General features: G+C 41.5%; 3 protein-coding genes across 6 annotated transcripts in view; 1 reads left to right on the top strand and 2 right to left on the bottom strand.

The window, feature by feature from the left end:
* The window catches only part of LOC137298340 (uncharacterized), a 187434-nt gene extending 181870 nt beyond the window's left edge, over positions 1 to 5564 (top strand). For all 4 annotated transcript variants that reach the window (XM_067830554.1, XM_067830552.1, XM_067830555.1 and 1 more), the window contains exon 5: positions 3908 to 5564. In XM_067830554.1, coding sequence (XP_067686655.1) covers positions 3908 to 4091 — 184 coding nt within the window. In that variant the 3' untranslated portion in view covers positions 4092 to 5564. The remainder of the gene's footprint in view (positions 1 to 3907) is intronic.
* Positions 5565 to 6273: 709 nt separating this feature from the next.
* LOC137298339 (15-hydroxyprostaglandin dehydrogenase [NAD(+)]-like) lies at positions 6274 to 10692 on the bottom strand. Its single transcript, XM_067830551.1, has 7 exons — positions 10388 to 10692; positions 10157 to 10280; positions 8694 to 8800; positions 8485 to 8581; positions 7897 to 7973; positions 6823 to 6977; positions 6274 to 6583 (listed from the first exon to the last, which is right to left on the bottom strand). The coding sequence occupies exons 1-7, from the start codon at positions 10472 to 10474 to the stop codon at positions 6457 to 6459; spliced, it is 774 nt and encodes a 257-aa protein (XP_067686652.1). The 5' UTR covers positions 10475 to 10692; the 3' UTR covers positions 6274 to 6456.
* A 4568-nt stretch (positions 10693 to 15260) lies between these two features.
* Positions 15261 to 20818, bottom strand: LOC137298847 (trace amine-associated receptor 13c-like). The gene is made up of 2 exons (XM_067831173.1): positions 20590 to 20818; positions 15261 to 16962 (listed from the first exon to the last, which is right to left on the bottom strand). Exon 2 carries the CDS (start codon positions 16862 to 16864, stop codon positions 15500 to 15502), a length of 1365 nt encoding a protein of 454 aa, XP_067687274.1. The 5' UTR covers positions 16865 to 16962; positions 20590 to 20818; the 3' UTR covers positions 15261 to 15499.
* Positions 20819 to 21086: the final 268 nt, after the last annotated feature.

Below are 21086 nucleotides of genomic sequence, written 5' to 3'. Positions count from 1 at the left end.
GTAACTAACATGAAAACACAAACTGCAGCAAACACAGAGTTAAACATTTTGTCATGTTTCACTGCTTGATTAGTAAGTCACATAGTTATGTCGACAGTAAACCAAACATGAATATTAGTAAGCAGCCTTGTTATCTTGGCGAGGCTTTCAAGATGACAATATTTCCGGTCACGTGGTCATCAGCCATGTGAATGAGTGGCCATCTTGACGAGATGTCACGGGAAACGGGAAACGAGACACAACCAGGGGGCAGTCAGACCGAAAGAGGGCAGTTTGTGTGGGTCAACAGGAAATTATATATTTTCGAGAATGTGTTTGTTTATGCATTGTTTTGGGACGATTTAGCAGCAACTAGATCTGAATCTCTCGATGACATCTTAAGGCATACTGCAAAAATCAGGCAACAGGTATTTTCTGAGTACCTAAGGACGTGTCCATCTCAATTACAGATTGGGAAGGAATTTGTGAATTTACCTTTTCAGAAACTCCTCAAGAAAAGTGGAAAATGTTTTCTACACCAATCAAAACCCAGACAAGAGTATCAGTGACAGAACGTTTTCAAAGAGCGTTGAAAAACTGTGGTATTATTTCAAGCAACAGGGATCACGACATTACTAGTGGATATTACCACAACCGATCCATTCCTGCAATCATAACGGTAACTTGGGTGAAAATCTTCTGTTGGATCTCGTGGAACAACGAAAACAGAAAATGACATGGCCCCTGTTACCTAGAACTTGCATATGTTGGAAGACGACAAAGGTATCTCCAACAACGAAAACCGAAAACAGAAGATGACATGACCCCTGTTACCTAGAACTTGCATATGTTGGAAGACGACAAAGGTATCTCCAACAACGAAAACAGAAGATGACATGGCCCCTGTTACCTAGAACTTGCGTATGTTGGAAGACGACAAAGGTATCTCCAACAACGAAAACAGAAGATGACATGGCCCCTGTTACCTAGAACTTGCATATGTTGGAAGACGACAAAGGTATCTCCAACAACGAAAACAGAAGATGACATGGCCCCTGTTACCTAGAACTTGCATATGTTGGAAGACGACAAAGCTATCTCCAACAACGAAAACAGAAGATGACATGGCCCCTGTTACCTAGAACTTGCGTATGTTGGAAGACGACAAAGGTATCTCCAACAACGAAAACAGAAGATGACATGGCCCCTGTTACCTAGAACTTGCATATGTTGGAAGACGACAAAGGTATCTCCAACAACGAAAACAGAAGATGACATGGCCCCTGTTACCTCGAACTTGCGTATGTTGGAAGACGACAAAGGTATCTCCAACAACGAAAACCGAAAACAGAAGATGACATGGCCCCTGTTACCTAGAACTTGCGTATGTTGGAAGACGACAAAGGTATCTCCAACAACGAAAACAGAAGATGGCATGGCCCCTGTTACCTAGAACTTGCATATGTTGGAAGACGACAAAGGTATCTCCAACAACGAAAACAGAAGATGACATGGCCCCTGTTACCTAGAACTTGCATATGTTGGAAGACGACAAAGCTATCTCCAACAACGAAAACAGAAGATGACATGGCCCCTGTTACCTAGAACTTGCGTATGTTGGAAGACGACAAAGGTATCTCCAACAACGAAAACAGAAGATGGCATGGCCCCTGTTACCTAGAACTTGCGTATGTTTGAAGACGACAAAGGTATCTCCAACAACGAAAACAGAAGATGACATGGCCCCTGTTACCTCGAACTTGCATATGTTGGAAGACGACAAAGGTATCTCCAACAACGAAAACCGAAAACAGAAGATGACATGGCCCCTGTTACCTAGAACTTGCATATGTTGGAAGACGACAAAGGTATCTCCAACAACGAAAACAGAAGATGGCATGGCCCTTGTTACCTAGAACTTGCATATGTTGGAAGACGACAAAGGTATCTCCAACAACAAAAACAGAAGATGGCATGGCCCCTGTTACCTAGAACTTGCATATGTTGGAAGACGACAAAGGTATCTCCAACAACGAAAACAGAAGATGGCATGGCCCCTGTTACCTAGAACTTGCGTATGTTGGAAGACGACAAAGGTATCTCCAACAACGAAAACAGAAGATGGCATGGCCCCTGTTACCTAGAACTTGCATATGTTGGAAGACGACAAAGGTATCTCCAACAACGAAAACAGAAGATGGCATGGCCCCTGTTACCTAGAACTTGCATATGTTGGAAGACGACAAAGGTATCTCCAACAACGAAAACAGAAGATGGCATGGCCCCTGTTACCTAGAACTTGCGTATGTTGGAAGACGACAAAGGTATCTCCAACAACGAAAACAGAAGATGGCATGGCCCCTGTTACCTAGAACTTGCATATGTTGGAAGACGACAAAGGTATCTCCAACAACGAAAACAGAAGATGGCATGGCCCCTGTTACCTAGAACTTGCATATGTTGGAAGACGACAAACGTATCTCCAAGGCTGACGGCCAACATGCTTACTGTTAATGGGTCGTGAGAGGTTATGTTCCTCTTGTCTACTGTGTGAAATATGATCATGGGGAAGTGCTCCAAGGCACCTTTCACCCTGCTGACCCTTAACTTTAATTATCGATGCATATACAGTGGGTTGTGTACCAAAATGGCTCTACCATCATATTCAGAATACTCAGACTGATTTGATTCAAGGATCGCTGGTGTTTTTTTACATAGTGCTCCCACTAATCTCCAACCCACATCATAAAGAGTGAACCAGTCTCCAAAATCAGGTCTTCGGCCACGATAGGAGCCACAAACCTTCACGTCCATGCTTTGGCATGAACTTACCTCGAAGAGAATTGGGTTTTTTCTCCTAAACGATTCCTGAATATGACGTGGTCATCATGCGCATGGTTTAGTTGGCGGTGGACCATAGTGAAAAACAGTTTTGGACAGCACAGTGATGCTTCCATGGATGTTCATCCGAACAAGATTGTGACTCATTTCTACTCACACCCATACAAATAAAGTGTCAGGAGTAGGAAGTCGTCTTCAGTGAACGTCATTTCCCAATGGCATGTAGGAACAATGTTGCCACTCCTATCAACTGGTTTGTCCTTCAAGTGAACTTGGAACCAATGATAAGGATTTACAGTTCAGCAGCACTGGATGCGACTATGATAGAAGGAAACCCAGACATGAAATCGTCATTACTTCCAGTGGGGATCTGTTCCACTTGAGAACCCTCCCACTGATTGACCGTATTGCTTCAACATACCTGTACATACAGCCTACAGCTGTATCTATCTATCACACACCACTGTGACACCAGCTTAGTGGACAACAGTAAGCAGAGGACTAACCGTTTATTGAAGACGAATTCATGAACTAGTGAGTGGTCTTTGAAATATCTTGGCTAACACAGGGCGTTCAGCATTCTCCATGCTCCAAACTGTGGGAAAAATAAATATGTTGCTAGGGAGATATCAGTCCTGGACATGGATGTGTCCCGGACAGTCTGAAACATCTCGTGTGCAGCTGTCAGTTGGTACATTTCCACCATTCAAACGGTCCGTTTCATGGCCACCAGAAATCATCTCAAAAGAATGCATGAAGAAACACGTGCTCGGATAAAAGCATCCTTCCCCCGCTGACCCAAACACACTCTCAATCGACCTTGCCGCCACTTCTCCGTCCGTCATCCAGCCTACTCATTTGAAATTCATGTCTCTTTTCCTGCTCCCGCCACATCCCGTCAACATGATCATACATCCGGTTACATGATTCATCCCCTGGCCCCAAACTTCTTAGAGACGATCACGTGACTGGAAGTGGTGACGTAAAATTTGCATTTGCCTGCTAAATTTGAATTTGGTTATCCTATCATCTGATATTTTAATAAATATCTAGCTAAACATGTAACAACTTATGACGGCATTTCCAGTGTATCACAACTGTCCGAGAGCTGCGCTAAGACAGCCTATGGTTCCTGTCCGAAGAGAACTGCAGAGGTCGTGGCAGAAATAAACAAGTACAGCAGACCCGCTGGCTGTGACGCTTGTGTCTCCCGACCATCTCTACTCCTGTTGGTCTCAGTGCTGACCTTCATGCTGGCTTTGCTCAAGTAGATACCCAGGCATACACCGACATATAAGTGCTTGAACTGCTATTTTCATCTGAACATATTTCGAAACAAAAAACAAATTACGAAAAAATGTTGACATAGCCACAGATTGATCGTTTCTTGATTCTGATAGTACTGCGTGGTGCGGTTTGCTGGGCAATGCAGAGCACCAAGGGGAATCGGTTATCCTTCGCATATCTGTCAATTTACTGGATGCTTCCAGCAGTGAGTCGTGGTTGTTGATTTATTATAGGGAGATCAATATATGGTAATGACATTTTACACAACCAGTTGGTGAATTCGAGCTTGTCCCCGTTCTTATTTCCTTCCGGTGTTCCAGGTATGTTGTGACCAGAGACCATGTATCATGTTGTGACGGCGGTTTGTTGCATGCAAGGGTACATTAATCAACAAGGATTGGCAGAGTTAGGTATTGGTTAAAAGTACAGGTATGATGCCCGTTAGTGTTCTTTGTCCGTACACAACAACATATCGTATCCTTTGGTATTGTCGGGTGTAATTGTAGGATGTTGTTTTGGCCATACGTTTGGCTTGGTCCCGACTCCATTAAGTACTGACCAGTATGGCCAACGTCCTGTCACCGGGATTACTTGGTTTAGTGCAGGGCAATGTTCCAAGTAGTGCGGCATCTTCATCTATATATTATTGCGTGGTACTGTCTGGATCCGAGTGTATCACTGTTTCGAAATACGTTCCTCCGCTTTCTGCATTAATAAGTACTGTGTAGTCAGAAGATTCTAAGTTTGTATCCAGTTCCTTTTAATGTACTCTACATCTTACACGTTCAGGGTTACTTCCAGTATTTGGATATATATCCCACGTTCCCAAATATCATGATCTATGTTCTGTCATGAAGCAGGTAAATGTTAAAAGTTTTGAAGGTAATCCATAATATCGGGTACAACTGATGGTGTAGGAAGCCTTATTACCTTAATCATTGGAGTTAATATACGTCGACTGTTGTCTTCATCCTTTCATAGAGGGATCACCCCTGACACTCATAGGATCATAGAGAAACACCCCTGACACTCAACATAAGTAATGTTATGTGTAACTATTGTTTTACAGCAGTTGTGTTTAGTTGTACTTGAAAACCTTCACAATCAGTCATTCTTGATTCGGTGTTCCTCAGTCCCAGGTTTTGGGGACAGAGCTTTAAGATTTGTTTCTATTACCTCTTCAGTTCAGATTCAGTGTGTTCCTGTTTATAATCATTCAAAAAATAAATTGCTTTACTTTTAGAAATAGTCGGAACTTTAGTGTTTCCTGTTTGAAAGATCCAAACAAAAGTCAACAGTGGCCGTGCTGGAGATTGTGTGCCGAGATATTTGACCGATACATTTTTCAAGTGCTGAATTTTTTATTTGTGGTTTAAACATTTCTATACGTAGGCTATACTATAGACAGCTGAGCATTTGTCATTCCATACATAAATAAAATTATCCTTCTTGGTAAATGGTTCTTCCGAGTCATATTTAGGATGTCCGTTCGCACATGGCATCGGTTCCCAATTTCGCAGATCGACACTCTTGTTGTTGATCACTGGGTTGTCTGGTACAGATTCGAGTATTTCAACCGCCGCAGTATAGCTGGAATATTGCTAAGTGCAGCATAAAACTATACTCACTCATCCTCCCGTTACTTGAGATCCTAATAACAGGTTTGGGAATGAACGCCTCCCATCCCGGTGTTAGTTCAGCAATCATTTTGCAGGAGAGAAAGACAGTCCATAATCACAGTGACACAGGCAGTGTCAACTCGTAGGGTCGGACATCTTATCAAACAAGCATCAGGCACAGTGAAGGAGGCATTCGACGTCACCATCATTGGAGGAGGCAACTACTTGCCCAACAGCTGGGACAACCATTGCTTCTATGTTTAAAGGGTTTTATAGGGTTTTAACGCAAACTGTCGACCAAATGGCCATATTATGCTGGTCTTTTGAAGCAATTCCGAGATGAAGTATAGACTAGATGGAGAGGTTGGATCTGTTGAGAGGTTAAATACCAGTTATAAAGGTCTGGCAACAGTGTTGGCTGTTTCGCACATGTGTGCTTGTCTGTGTCTGCGAAAAGGCCACCAGACATACGTTAAAATATCAAGGTTCACATTAAACCCGAGGTATGAAAGTATCCAAAAGAAGATCGAACGCAATGAGAGTCAGCTTGTGTATGAACTGAAATGTTTTATCAAATGGTTATAGAAGCACAAGTAGAAATAGCCTGAGACATGTTTGTATTAATTTCTGTTTAAGTTTGAGTATGGTTGTCGTCATCATCATCATCATCATCACTGCAGGAATGTGCGTGGACGACGTGTCGGACTTGTTCCGGCTTTCTTCTATCATCTCAGAGCCTGCTCGGTCGGCCATGTTTTCGGATGCGCACACCTTTGATGTTGGTGACGGACATGACGATGCCGTTGTTGTCGGGGGTGTCCAGAAGTTGCTCAAACGCACTCACCACCTGACTGACCCTGACAACAAAGTGAGCAGTTCATCATTAGGCGAAAGGCTGGGGGTTACGCCGGGGTACACCGGGGTACACCGGTAGTATTGCTTTTTACATCGTACGGCTTAAAACTCGGAGATGCTTGTTAAATGGAACGTTTCGCTTGTCTTCAGGTACCAATTTCCTTATTCAAGATGACAAGGAAACAAAGATAGTGTATATACACGAGTCCCACTGACATTATATCACGATGCTGTCACTCACGGCATCACTCCGACGTCCGACATCATTTTCTGGGAATCATCGGCGTATAGACTCCGGCCTTCCCGGAAGTCACCAGTGACGATCATGTCGGTGTCGGTGAAGGTTGGACATACACACGCGAAGCTGATGCCGAGAGACGTCAGATGCGGGTTGGCCTGCACATATTGTACGGGAATATTTCCCACAGTCTCCTGGGTTCATCACCGGTAATTGAAGATGCTTAGGGCATTAACAATAACTTATAATTCATATCAAACAGGTCCCCTGATAATGATAATGGTAGAAATTGTTGATACTTGTTATGAAAGACAGCCCCAGTTGTTGCCTATCAAAGACAGCCCCAGTTGTTGCCTGTCAAAGACAGGACCAGTTGTTGCCTGTCAAAGACAGGACCAGTTGTTGCCTATCAAAGACAGCCCCAGTTGTTGCCTGTCAAAGACAGCCCCAGTTGTTGCCTGTCAAAGACAGCCCCAGTTGTTGCCTGTCAAAGACAGGACCAGTTGTTGCCTGTCAAAGACAGGACCAGTTGTTGCCTGTCAAAGACAGGACCAGTTGTTGCCTGGACCAGAAGCTGATACACGTCTTTGATAGATATATTTATTGCAAACAGTTGACATAGATCAATAATGGTACCGGCGGTAGATACAAATCCGTACCGGCGCCTGTTGTTGATTTTTTTCAGTAACTGTACAGGCGGTAGATACGTCGCTACCAACAGCTGCCATATGTTAGTAATAGTATTGGCAGTAGATGCAAGACAATATCGGTTCCAGTTAATGTCAATAACGGTATCGACAGTATGTATGTGTCAGTATAGGATTCATCAGCAGACATATGTCAGTGTAGGTTCCAGTAGTTCATACATTATCTGTAGCAGTTGTCTTACGTGTTGAAACCTAAGTCATTAGTCGTTAACTGTCAATCAGCCACTAAAAGATGTCTGTGTGAAACGACCGAGCAAGTGTGATTACCATGGCAGATGACACGATTGACAACATATCAACATTTTTCCACAATTTGCACTTGCTTGATTTCAATTATGGCGATAAGTTGAATATATTAAACCCGACTTACAGCCCAGCTCCTGGTGAATCCAACAACGGCGAACTTAGTGGCAGCGTAGACCGGGGTTGTGTGTACTGGGATCAGCCCTGTGGTAAAATACACAAAAGAAGAGAAGTGGGCGAGGCACATTGTCAAATACACAAAACAAGAGAAGTGGGAGGGGGAGATAGTAAAATACACACAACAGTAGAAGTGGGCGGGGCAGATAGTAAAATACACTGAACAGTAGAAGTGGGCGGGGTAGATAGTAAAATACACTTAACAGTAGAAGTGGGTGGGGTAGATAGTAAAATACACTTAACAGTAGAAGTGGGTAATGTCAGTTGTATCGCAGCGTGTCTGATTGGGACAAGTTTGTTAAGGCAATAGTCAACTCGTGCACCTTCCCACGAAAGTAAAACCTTCTGTGACCCGTCGTGCCAACAGCTGTGAGTGCTGATGTTTTCTTCTCGACAAATAATCTACCAGATTTGTCGCCACCAGACAAGACAGATTTTATACAGTGGTTTGAATACAGTAAACAACCTAACTCAAGGGCGGCGTTGGCTGCCAAGAGCATTTAAACAGGAGCGTTATCATGGTAAGAGGTTACAATACCTGCAGCTGAGGCGATGTTGACGACCACCCCTCCTTGGCCCCCAGTGTCTCGTCTCATGGCGGCTACCGCCTCCTGCGTCCCTGCGATCACCCCTTTCTGTCAACAACAACCCATGTGCTTCATGTAGATCTCAGTTTACAACCAATACCAGCTATTTAAGTCAGTTTTTTAAAACGATGAGTAAACTGTTGCGTAGATTTGTCCGTACCAGATTGACATCCACCATCTTGCTCCACTCTGCCTCGCTGGAAATACCGGCGTTGTTGACCATGATGGTCAGTTTACCGTACCGGTCCCGCGTCGCCCTCACAGCCGCTGCAACATCACCGGTAGCACGTTAAAACTGCTCCACCATTGAACCACGTCGTTACATCTGCTACACTCCATTCTAATGATAATTTGGCTTTCAACACGTGATACTCGCTAGGGCCCCGCTCCTTAAAGAGATTGTAACGCTACGACTGTCGTAAGTCTATGTCAAAGTATGGGAGTTACGATCACCTTAGCACTACGACTGTCGTAAGTCTATGTCAACGTATGGGAGTTACGATCACCTTTGAACTACGACCGTCGTAAGTCTATGTCAAAGTATGGGAGTTACGATCACCTTAGCACTACGACTGTCGTAAGTCTATGTCAACGTATGGGAGTTACGATCACCTTAGAACTACGACCGTCGTAGGTCTATGTCAACGTATGGGAGTTACGATCACCTTAGCACTACGACTGTCGTAAGTCTATGTCAAAGTATGGGAGTTACGACAGTTCAGCCTAACTACAGTCTCAGTGGTAGAGAAATAGGTTACGTAAAACAAGGATTTTATCGAGGAGAGATTAGTTCAGAAATGAGCAATGCTACTTGTTTCCAAGTCGAAAACGACTTTGAAACAGGTCATAGCTTTATCCAAATAAGTGTGCTATAATATTGTATTACAAAGGACACTTATTAAAATGCCCATTCTGAAGTTAGACTTATCTTCATTATAAACTATAGAAGGCATAAAGGGATAAGTTTCATACTGAAACTATAAAGGATGTAGCTGTCATAGAGTCTCACTGTCACTATAGAAAGAAAGATATAGGAGGTGTCGTCTCAAAAGCAAAACCAGGACGGTGTAGCAGACGATGGGTAGGGGGTAGAGATATCACCTAAGATATAATTAAAATGGGCAGGTACACGGCATGTCATAACAATTTACATACTACGAAGTCCTGTTGATCGGCTGGTCATGTCACCTATACTTGTTGAGACAGTATAATTCGATGCTTTCCATGGTTATCCGGTATCACACTCATTTACATATCTCAACACAGCCCTTATGGAAGAAAGACCGTAAGATGTTAGTCAATAGATGAGCCAAATTCAACTTGTACCTGTAGGCAGCGCATGTATTTCATGCCAGGTGAGTCGACGGTACGACTGAGCGATCCAATTGCCGTCTATAGTCTCATCTGTTGTTTTCAGCAGCTTTTCTAAGCATTTGAGGATATCCTCCTATGTCCGGTTAGGCCAAAGTGTGTAATTTCGACAAATGCTATTTGCAGGTGTGTAAAATTTAGGGCAGCATAAAAAAACATGCCTTGTTTTTTGTTTGTTTTGTTTTTGTTTATTTTTCTATTACCCGACAGTACTTTTCTGGGTCTGTACATTCCTACAGACATAGGGCTAACCTTTTACGTCCGCTTCGCACGTCACGTCGCATTTGAAGAAGAACACTCTGTCTCTCCCGAACTGTTCCTGGAAGCTTAACACAGTTGCCTCCCCTTTTTGAACTTTGACATCTGCCACACACACCTGTTCAAGTGATAGGATGATAAGAACAATCGATTCGCAATAATTGTCGTATGTTTTCCATCGCACTTTATCACGAAACAACGTGAAAACATAATAATAACCCCTACCTTCGCCCCCCTCCTCAGTAGGGCCTCTGTGAAGCCCCTCCCCAGACCCTGTGCTGCCCCGGTCACAAGCGCCACTTTGTCTCCCATCGCCGCTGCCTTTTGGGTATGTCGACTCGTCCTACCACTCACTGCGTGTGGGATCTCACCAATAATTAATTGATCCCACCACTACTAGTCATCCAGACTAGATTATATGTGAGGTCATATCTAGTGTTATCATGCTAACACATACAACGACTTTCTAACGAAGGACTGAGAGGTGCAAAGTCCCCGTCTCAGGGTTAACTTGACATACATTATAAACTAGGTCATATTTTTCATACGGGCAATGTCCTGTGATAACATTGACATATGACGTTATGATGTATTAAACGTGCAATAAGAATTAGCGACTACGCATTGTGGGGAATCGAACCCGAGTCTTCGGCGTCACGAGCGAACGCCATAACCATGATTCTCTGAGTGACATTTTTCTACAGCTGAGAGGAATTTGTGTGTTGTGTAACATACAAATAATGCATCAAATGTAACTGCTTGTTACTGGTATGTTCGCATCCTAAAGGTGTCGTTACGCACTGACATACAGAAACCAGCCCACTGGCGGATTGTGGTCCTCAGCGATAGTTCATCCATGGGACCACGGTTCTCGTCAACTGCGAGATAACAAGGGAAGCGGACATAAAATCTTGACGGTTCTTCGACGTCATGTGTCATGCATTGAATTTTAACTCATAGACATGGAACAAAGGCTATTTGTAAAGTAGGCAATCACGCTATGTAATCAGAAAACTGGACAACAATATACAAGGTGGCGGAAGTGGTTGTAAATGTTGTCAGGCCGAGGATGAAGAAAGCCTCTACTTCCAGACTATATCACACTTTGACAGTTTGACAAACATTCTGAGTGTCAATGCATCATATACCACACAGACTGCGTGACTCCCTCCTTAACAATACACTGTGCTCGCACTTGCATAACGGGTACGTGGTGGATACAGCCGGGTGCTTTCTATGAGACCTTCATGACTGACATTATTTTTCCATATTCCCAATCATAATCCCTAATGAGTTCACTACTCTGCCTGAAATAGAATCATTTATTCCATGGTTCCTACCTCGCCACAGTTGCGTTGCTATGACAACCTGAATACTCATTTTCACACCTAGCTGATATGTAATAAGGATATGAGATGGAACCGGTGGATTGTGTCATATCATATATCTTGTAGCACATTATTCAGGTCCTTTCACAAACACAGAGATCAATAAATCATAAATAGCATCGACCTGTGCCACTGGGCTACTCAAGACAAAGTGTGAAATGATGTTTGCTGCTTGTGAAACAAATGCTGCTTTAAGTTGCATTTTTGAAACCATGATTTCAGTATGCTTTGTGTAAAGTGAAATAAGTTCTAAAATATATAATCAGTTTCCTCGCGATATTCTGAAACCTTCTGGTTTACAATTGCTTCTCTAATCATAGCTTTTATGATGATAGCTGCATTGTCATGACCATACCAGAATATCTGTGTTTATCATGACCATACCTGGAATATCTGTGTTTATCATGACCATACCGGAATATCTGTGTTTATCATGACCATACCAGAATATCTGTGTTTATCATGACCATACTTGGAATATCTGTGTTTGTCATGACCATACCTGGAATATATGTGTTTGTCACGACCATACCAGAATATCTGTGTTTGTCATGACCATACCTGGAATATCTGTGTTTGTCACGACCATACCAGAATATCTGTGTTTATCATGACCATACCTGGAATATCTGTGTTTATCATGACCATACCAGAATATCTGTGTTTATCACGACCATACCTGGAATATCTGTGTTTGTCATGACCATACCGGAATATATGTGTTTGTCACGACCATACCCGAATATCTGTGTTTATCATGACCATACCTGGAATATCTGTGTTTATCATGACCATACCAGAATATCTGTGTTTGTCATGACCATACCGGAATATCTGTGTTTATCATGACCATACCTGGAATATCTGTGTTTATCATGACCATACCTGGAATATCTGTGTTTGTCATGACCATACCGGAATATCTGTGTTTGTCATGACCATACCGGAATATCTGTGTTTATCATGACCATACCTGGAATATCTGTGTTTACCATGACCATACCGGAATATCTGTGTTTGTCATGACCATACCGGAATATCTGTGTTTGTCATGACCATACCAGAATATCTGTGTTTACCATGACCATACCGGAATATCTGTGTTTGTCATGACCATACCAGAATATATGTGTTTATCATGACTATACCAGAATATATGTGTTTATCATGACCATACCAGAATATATGTGTTTGTCATGACCATACCGGAATATATGTGTTTATCATGACCATACCGGAATATATGTGTTTATCATGACTATACCAGAATATATGTGTTTATCATGACTATACCAGAATATATGTGTTTATCATGACTATACCAGAATATATGTGTTTATCATGACCATACCAGAATATATGTGTTTATCATGACTATACCAGAATATATGTGTTTATCATGACCATACCGGAATATATGTGTTTATCATGACTATACCAGAATATATGTGTTTATCATGACCATACCAGAATATATGTGTTTATCATGACTATACCAGAATATATGTGTTTATCATGACCATACCAGAATATATGTGTTTATCATGACCATACCGGAATATATGTGTTTATCATGACTATACCCGAATATATGTGTTTATCATGACCATACCAGAATATATGTGTTTATCATGACTATACCAGAATATATGTGTTTATCATGACCATACCAGAATATATATGTTTATCATGACTATACCAGAATATATGTGTTTATCATGACCATACCAGAATATATATGTTTGTCATGACTATACCAGAATATATGTGTTTATCATGACCATACCGGAATATCTGTGTTTATCATGACCGTACCAGAATATACGTGTCTGTCATGACCATACCAGAATATATGTGTTTATCATGACCATACCAGAATATATGTGTTTATCATGACTATACCAGAATATATGTGTTTATCATGACTATACCAGAATATATGTGTTTATCATGACTATACCAGAATATATGTGTTTATCATGACCATACCAGAATATATGTGTTTATCATGACTATACCAGAATATATGTGTTTATCATGACCATACCAGAATATATGTGTTTATCATGACTATACCAGAATATATGTGTTTATCATGACCATACCAGAATATATGTGTTTGTCATGACCATACCAGAATATATGTGTTTATCATGACTATACCAGAATATATGTGTTTATCATGACCATACCGGAATATATGTGTTTATCATGACTATACCAGAATATATGTGTTTATCATGGCCATTCCAGAATATATGTGTTTATCATGACTATACCAGAATATATGTGTTTATCATGACCATACCAGAATATATGTGTTTATCATGACCATACCGGAATATATGTGTTTATCATGACTATACCAGAATATATGTGTTTATCATGACCATACCAGAATATATGTGTTTATCATGACTATACCAGAATATATGTGTTTATCATGACCATACCAGAATATATATGTTTATCATGACTATACCAGAATATATGTGTTTATCATGACCATACCAGAATATATATGTTTGTCATGACTATACCAGAATATATGTGTTTATCATGACCATACCGGAATATCTGTGTTTATCATGACCATACCAGAATATACGTGTCTGTCATGACCATACCAGAATATATGTGTTTATCATGACCATACCAGAATATATGTGTTTATCATGACTATACCAGAATATATGTGTTTATCATGACCATACCAGAATATATGTGTTTATCATGACTATACCAGAATATATGTGTTTATCATGACCATACCAGAATGTATGTGTTTATCATGACTATACCAGAATATATGTGTTTATCATGACCATACCAGAATATATGTGTTTATCATGACTATACCAGAATATATGTGTTTATCATGACCATACCAGAATATATGTGTTTGTCATGACCATACCGGAATGTATGTGTTTATCATGACCATACCAGAATATATGTGTTTATCATGACCATACCAGAATATATGTGTTTGTCATGACCATACCAGAATATATGTGTTTATCATGACCATACCAGAATATATGTGTTTATCATGACCATACCAGAATATATGTGTTTGTCATGACCATACCAGAATATATGTGTTTATCATGACCATACCAGAATATATGTGTTTATCATGACCATACCGGAATATATGTGTTTGTCATGACCATACCAGAATATATGTGTTTATCATGACCATACCAGAATATATGTGTTTATCATGACCATACCAGAATATATGTGTTTGTCAAGACCATACCAGAATATATATGTTTGTCATGACTATACCAGAATATATGTGTTTATCATGACCATACCAGAATATATGTGTTTGTCATGACCATACCAGAATATATGTGTTTATCATGACTATACCAGAATATATGTGTTTATCATGACCATACCGGAATATATGTGTTTGTCAAGACTATTCTAGAATGTTTGTCTTTGTCAAGACTATACTAGAACATGTGTCTTTGTCAAGACTATTCTAGAATATGTCTTTGTCAAGACTATACTAGAATATATGGGTCTCACTCCACATCACATAGTTTTTCCATACGTCAGTTACAGAGATATAACATTGAGGACTTCACTGACACTCCCACAACCTAGGTTCTGCCAGTTTTTACTAATGGTCAGACTGAGTGATGACACAGAGAATATACATTTGAAAGTATTACAATAGGTAAGAAAACTGGTCCGATGTTTGAATATGACTTTAATGAGCACAAATACAGTTGTGTCCCTGAATCATCTTCAGGTGGCTGGATGACACCCGGGAACTATGGACCAATGACGGCAAATATTAGCTCCGTTGTTCTGCCGTCATAAAATTGTTTTAAAAAAATAAATTTTGAAACAATACAACAAATTCTCATAAAAATAGTTTTTAAATGGTATGAACATAATACTAGTAAATGGAAATAACAAAATCCATTGATTAGTAACTGGTGATAGATTTGGCCTCCATGGGCGACCCAGGCACAGTACCCACATTTGAAGGAAGAGGACACCCAGTCGATGCCCCGGGGAAGGGATCCTTCATCGATGTTCTGACATCAGGACATCCTGTCGAGGTCAGGGGAACAGAAGGTTCTGTCGATATCCAAGGTAGAGAAGATCGTGTCGATGGCCCGGGAACAGGACATTCAGTCCCAACCAGTACAGATCCCTGCGATAATTCTGTTTTCCGCCAAACTGTCTCCCTGGTTACCGACAAATGTAAACCTCCCTGTTTTTGTGAGAGCTTTGAAAACTTGTTTTGCCTGAAAGTGTCCGGCTTATGAATGATATTGCTGACCAGCGAGGCGTCTAGTACCGTGTGCAGACCGGAAGTAATGGTGAAACGCTCCGTGTCTTGAATTCTCGGAGGTTTCATACATGAGCACACAAGAGACACAAATGACTGTTTGAATTTCTTGTTCATGGTTGCTATGACGACAGGATTAATAACACAGCACAGGAAGGACAACCAGACAAATGATGTAACCAGCGCTTCCGGTAAATGCGAGCAGCAGGTTTGGTCCACGATCTTAACAATTGATAAAGGGATACAGAAAGCTGAATAGGCAAGGACAATGGTGCACAAGGCTCTCATAGCCTTCAGTGTGTTCCGGCCATAGTGGACAGGTCGTAATGACGACTCAGGCACGGGCACGGGTAACATTACAAACACTCGATGGTGAGAGCTCGCCTCTTTCACTATTTTGGCAAGCATAACAATTATCACAAATGCTGGTAAAAGACATCCAAATAATTCCTTGAAAAGCATGTGGGAAGAATGGCTATCTCCTAGAAGCATGCACAAAGAAAACTTTCCAACAAAAGTGTATAAACCTTTTCCAAAGAATGGCACGAGGGCAATAAGAATGCTCTGGCTCCATCCGAATATCATCAATATCAGAACTGTCCGTGGAGTGATGATGTTGCTGTATTTAAGTGGCGTTGAAACCGCAACACATCGGTCCACACACACCATCACAAGGCTGTAGGCGGCACCGTTCCGGCCGACGTTGTAGACGAAGCCGGAAACTGTGCAGAAGGTGTTGGAGAAAGCCCAGGTGTGGTGTATCCGGGAGACGGCCGCCCACGGGATAGCAAACACTGCTACAAGAAGTTCGGCCACCGACAGCGACACCAGCAGGATGTTGGTGCAGGTGTGTAGATATTTAGCTCGACAGATGACGTAGATAAGGAGACTGTTGAGAATGACAGCCGTCACAGACAACGTTGACGCTAAGACGGCAAGGAAGATGTTGACGTCGTTGCTGATGTCCCTGTATGTGATGTTACCGACACTTGGCATCTCTGTGAACACCGACGGCTACTGTTACTCCACCCACCACGACACCATCGACTCCATGAAGCAGACCATACCACGTGCAACTCCTTGGCGCCTGCAATCTGAAAGTGGAGGTCAAAGTAAAGTGGACAATGTCTCTGAGACTCCCAAGGTGTAGATGACACATATGACTGCAAATGATTAGTGTGCTTATCACAGCTTGCTGACAAGAGTCATTGGGATATGCTCTGCGTTTGCTCGCAGTCAAACCGTGAGTGTTTATGTAGATTTTATAAAGCTTAAGTACTGATGTCTCAGCTCCTTTCTTACTTCACACAACTTTTCGGTGAAGATGCTTCTATTGTGGTCATATTTTGTTATATGCAAGGTCAAATACATGAGTGCGAGGGTGCAGTAAGCACGGTTATAATCTGTGTCATGAGTGAGTGAATGAGTGAGTGAGTGCGTGAGTGCGTGAGAGAGTGAGCATATCTGAATAAGTAGTTCCGGATGTTGATAACCACACCATTTGTGTATTCTCTGGAGTTTTGTGGGTTTTTTTGTCAGATCAGTAAAAGAGTGGTTCTATATCACTGGGTTTGGAAAACTATCCTTTGCGATTATACATGTTGGACTACATGTTGAATGTCGTCTCGATAGGGTGATCTAGACTACTTCTCAAATTGTTGTTGTTTTACAGCTGGGATCCCTGTGTAACAGCTGCAGTTGTTTAATAATTTATGACATGCATCATGATTATCCTTCTGCTCGTGGCACCACATCAGTAAGTCCAAAGTCCAGGGCAATGCCATTGTTTCTGTTTGCCCAGTAATGTCTATAAATGTACGTTGTTGGTGGTAGGTTTTGTAAGAGTGCGTGCAGAAACCAAAGTATAAATACGTATTGCAGATCTTTGCGCGTGAAATTTTCATTACAATCCCGAATCATATCAAAATGTTTTGTTCTTTTATATGTTGCTGGTTTAAGGTACTTTTTGAAATTAAGTACCTCAGAATTTATGCGTTCAAGACACGCATATAAAATGTTTTTTGCGTGTTCTGTCATTTTTTGGGTGAAAAACTAAGGTTTCTGCACTAACGCGAACACTGATATGTGTATATATACCTGGCGGGATATTCATTGATTCTGTATTGCATCCGTGGGCGGGATACACTTACTTGTCCAGGAACTGTTGGATAATAGATGCTACATTCAAGGTCTCAGTGAAGGTTACATAAGGGTTCATGATAGGCCTGTTGAGAACAATTTGGAATGTATGGCAAATATAATGTCCGATGCAGTTCTGTATTTTGACTTATACCATATGTTCCCGAATTATTTCAGATGAACAACTGATTACACTTAGCGTATGTTTATGACAGGTGTCATCGATGGGACAGGATACGCACATCCTTTTCGCAAACACCTGGTGTCATCACTGATATCGCTATTTCATCGTGGTTCATAAACACATGCTCTACCATTCATCGTGTTGCATGATGACAATCACTGGATAGTCTGGTCCAAACGATTGTTTTTAAACAACATCATACAGCTGTAATGTTGATGAACCAATTACATCATTCAAAATAAGTTGGGGATTTTGGATTTACGAGATTGATTAAATGCTGAAGCGAAAAAGGAAACATGATGACGAGAAATTTAGGGAAAATGTGATAATTTATTCCATTCCTTTGGAAATGTTCTATTTTAGGCAACCAACAACAGAACTTTGGACTTATCTAATCTTCGTCTTAATTTTGAGTTCCACCCGTCAATATATACGCGGCATCGTATATGAGTGAAAAATTCAGTTTTATATATTTTTCCTCACAGATCGATGCATCTTAACAGAACAAATATCCCATTTAAATGTGATTGAATTTCTCAAGCTAAGAAAGATATCGACTGTATTGACCATTAGATCGTGCGACCTCTTAATCAACCCTCCTCCTCCTCCAGGCTCTACCCCATCCCAACCTCTATAGCAACAAACAGCACCCCCAGGCAACAGCCCAAACACACGCTGTTGTAACACGTTCGATCAATACCTGCACCCCGATACTCCAACACAATTAGAAGTAAAAGCTTTCCCAGGTAGGTAGAAGTCTGTGGTTGAGCGGTCACCTTCACTTGCCCAGTCTGACTGTAGTACTGATCGATTGTGTAGTCTGTCTGACAGTCGCCGAGTCACATGGATTCCCCTGGAACCACCCAGTTCGTAACATGATCTCTTATGGTTGTGAATTGCTCGCCTCACTGAGATCCTTTTTCAGTTTAAAAAGAATAATTTATTTCTGTCAAATTTACTTACTTTCAGAGACCAAACGTGAACCTAATCTCTAGTCTAGCAGTGTTTGTCGGCTTGGGAAGGTTAAGGGGGTTGGGACATATTCGGTAATGGTGGGAATATTGAGCAGCACTCCATCGAATTCTTATAGCGCATGAGATTAACCCGATTGTATGACGTCAACAAAAGCTTCAAGCATTTACACAACCCGTATTTGTAACTGCAGGCTATTTTCTAAAACCATTCACAAAATAATATGCTATACCATGCCTTTTGTGTATAAGGAGTAAATAAGTCTGTGATGAATATGGGCTTTCCTAAGGTAAAACATGTTTACGATGAAAGAGACTTACTCTCGTATGCTCCTTTAATTCTTCATCGATACATTTATGGGGGAAAGTCTTATCAACGCATGTGTTGTGTACATGAAGTAAAACACGTTTATGATGTGTGCTATACTACGCCTGCTGTGTATATGAAGTAAACACGTTGATGTATCTAATACCACCCATGCTGTGTATATGAAAGAAAACACGTTTATGATATGTCTTATACCACGACTGATGTGTATATGAAGTAAAACAACCTATGGGTGAATGAGTGAGCTTAGTTTTAGGACACACTCAGCAAACAATCGAGTCTGGACCAGACAACCCAGTGATCAACAGCAGGTACATCGATTAGCACAACTGGGAACCGATGACATGCGTCAACTATGTCAGCGAGCCTGACCACCCTATCCCGTTAGTGACCTCTAACGACATGCATAGCCAAAAACGCATATGATGTATTATACCATACATGCTGTGTATATGAAGTACAACACGTCCATGATGAATTGTGCCACCGATGCTGTGTATATGAAGTACACCACGCCAATGATGAATTATACCACCCATGTTATGTATATGAAGTACAACACGTCCATGATGAATTGTGCCACCGATGTTATGTATATGAAGTACAACACGCCAATGATGAATTAAACCACCCATGCTGTGTATATGAAGTACAACGCGTCTATCATGTGTGTTATACCAGGGCCTTTCGCGAAACGTATGTGTGTGTGTGTGTGTGTGTGTGTGTGTGTGTGTGTGTGTGTATATATATATGTTTGCAGAGTTTGTACGTGTGAGGTACATCTGCTGTGTCTCTTCTGCTATGTATACCTGTTACTATCACAGTACCCCAAGAGCAGTATTACCCACAGTTGCCAGTTAGGAAAAATGACTTGACTGGAGTTTCTTGAACTAAACCACCTATTGCCTTAAAGTGCAGGATGTGGCAGGGAGCTTCACACCGCCCACAGGACCTACGAAATACAAAAGCTGTATTCGCCAACAATGCACAGTTGAGCATATGCCACAAATATGTGTCAATGCACATTGACACGAGGTCAAATAATCCTCTCGAGTATATCACCATTTCAGTGGATACCAAAATGTGATGAAGAACTCACCTGCGGGAGCTATCTGGATCTCGGAAGACGTCTCTGCCACTCATTCCCAGCTGCACTGCTGCTGGAGTCGGCAATATTCGCCCAACACGTTATTTATGTGAATGGATCGGGTATATGCCAAGATGAAATGCCAATTGGGATCGACCAGTTCCCTGGTGAAAAGTTGGAGCCTTCATCTGCCTTCCTGACACAACAGCGGCTATTGATCACAGCATAACAACAAGCCTGCTCTCTCCACGTGCGACGCGTGTGAATTAACAAAGTTTACCTGTTGCTAGGTAACACACCTGTATGAGTTAACGAAGTGTTGACGCGAGTAAAACTGTCAATCATCTCACCTGGTGGAAGCTCGACACATACAAGGAGTGCATGGGGGGTTGGCGATAGTTGATCATACGCGAAAGGCGTCAGCTAAGTACTGGCGATATTTGGTACCAAAGATTAAGAGTCTGGGTGGGGGCTGAAGTTGAACAGACACGTAAAGCCCTAACTACATC

This window comes from Haliotis asinina, chromosome 10 (genome assembly GCF_037392515.1).
Source record: "Haliotis asinina isolate JCU_RB_2024 chromosome 10, JCU_Hal_asi_v2, whole genome shotgun sequence".
Lineage (NCBI taxonomy): Eukaryota > Metazoa > Mollusca > Gastropoda > Lepetellida > Haliotidae > Haliotis > Haliotis asinina.
The sequence above is the reverse complement of the archived record's forward strand: the minus strand, read 5'-3'. Positions and strand labels throughout refer to the sequence as shown.

Excerpts from the sequence above, each read along its gene's own strand:
- LOC137298339 (XM_067830551.1), bottom strand. The coding sequence starts at position 10,474 with ATGGGAGACAAAGTGGCGCTTGTGACCGGGGCAGCACAGGGTCTGGGG. Across the intron at positions 10,281-10,387 it reads TACTGAGGAGGGGGGCGAAG|GTGTGTGTGGCAGATGTCAA; the intron begins GTAGGGGTTATT and ends TCACTTGAACAG. Across the intron at positions 8,582-8,693 it reads AGATGGTGGATGTCAATCTG|AAAGGGGTGATCGCAGGGAC; the intron begins GTACGGACAAAT and ends TGTTGTTGACAG.
- LOC137298847 (XM_067831173.1), bottom strand. The coding sequence starts at position 16,864 with ATGCCAAGTGTCGGTAACATCACATACAGGGACATCAGCAACGACGTC.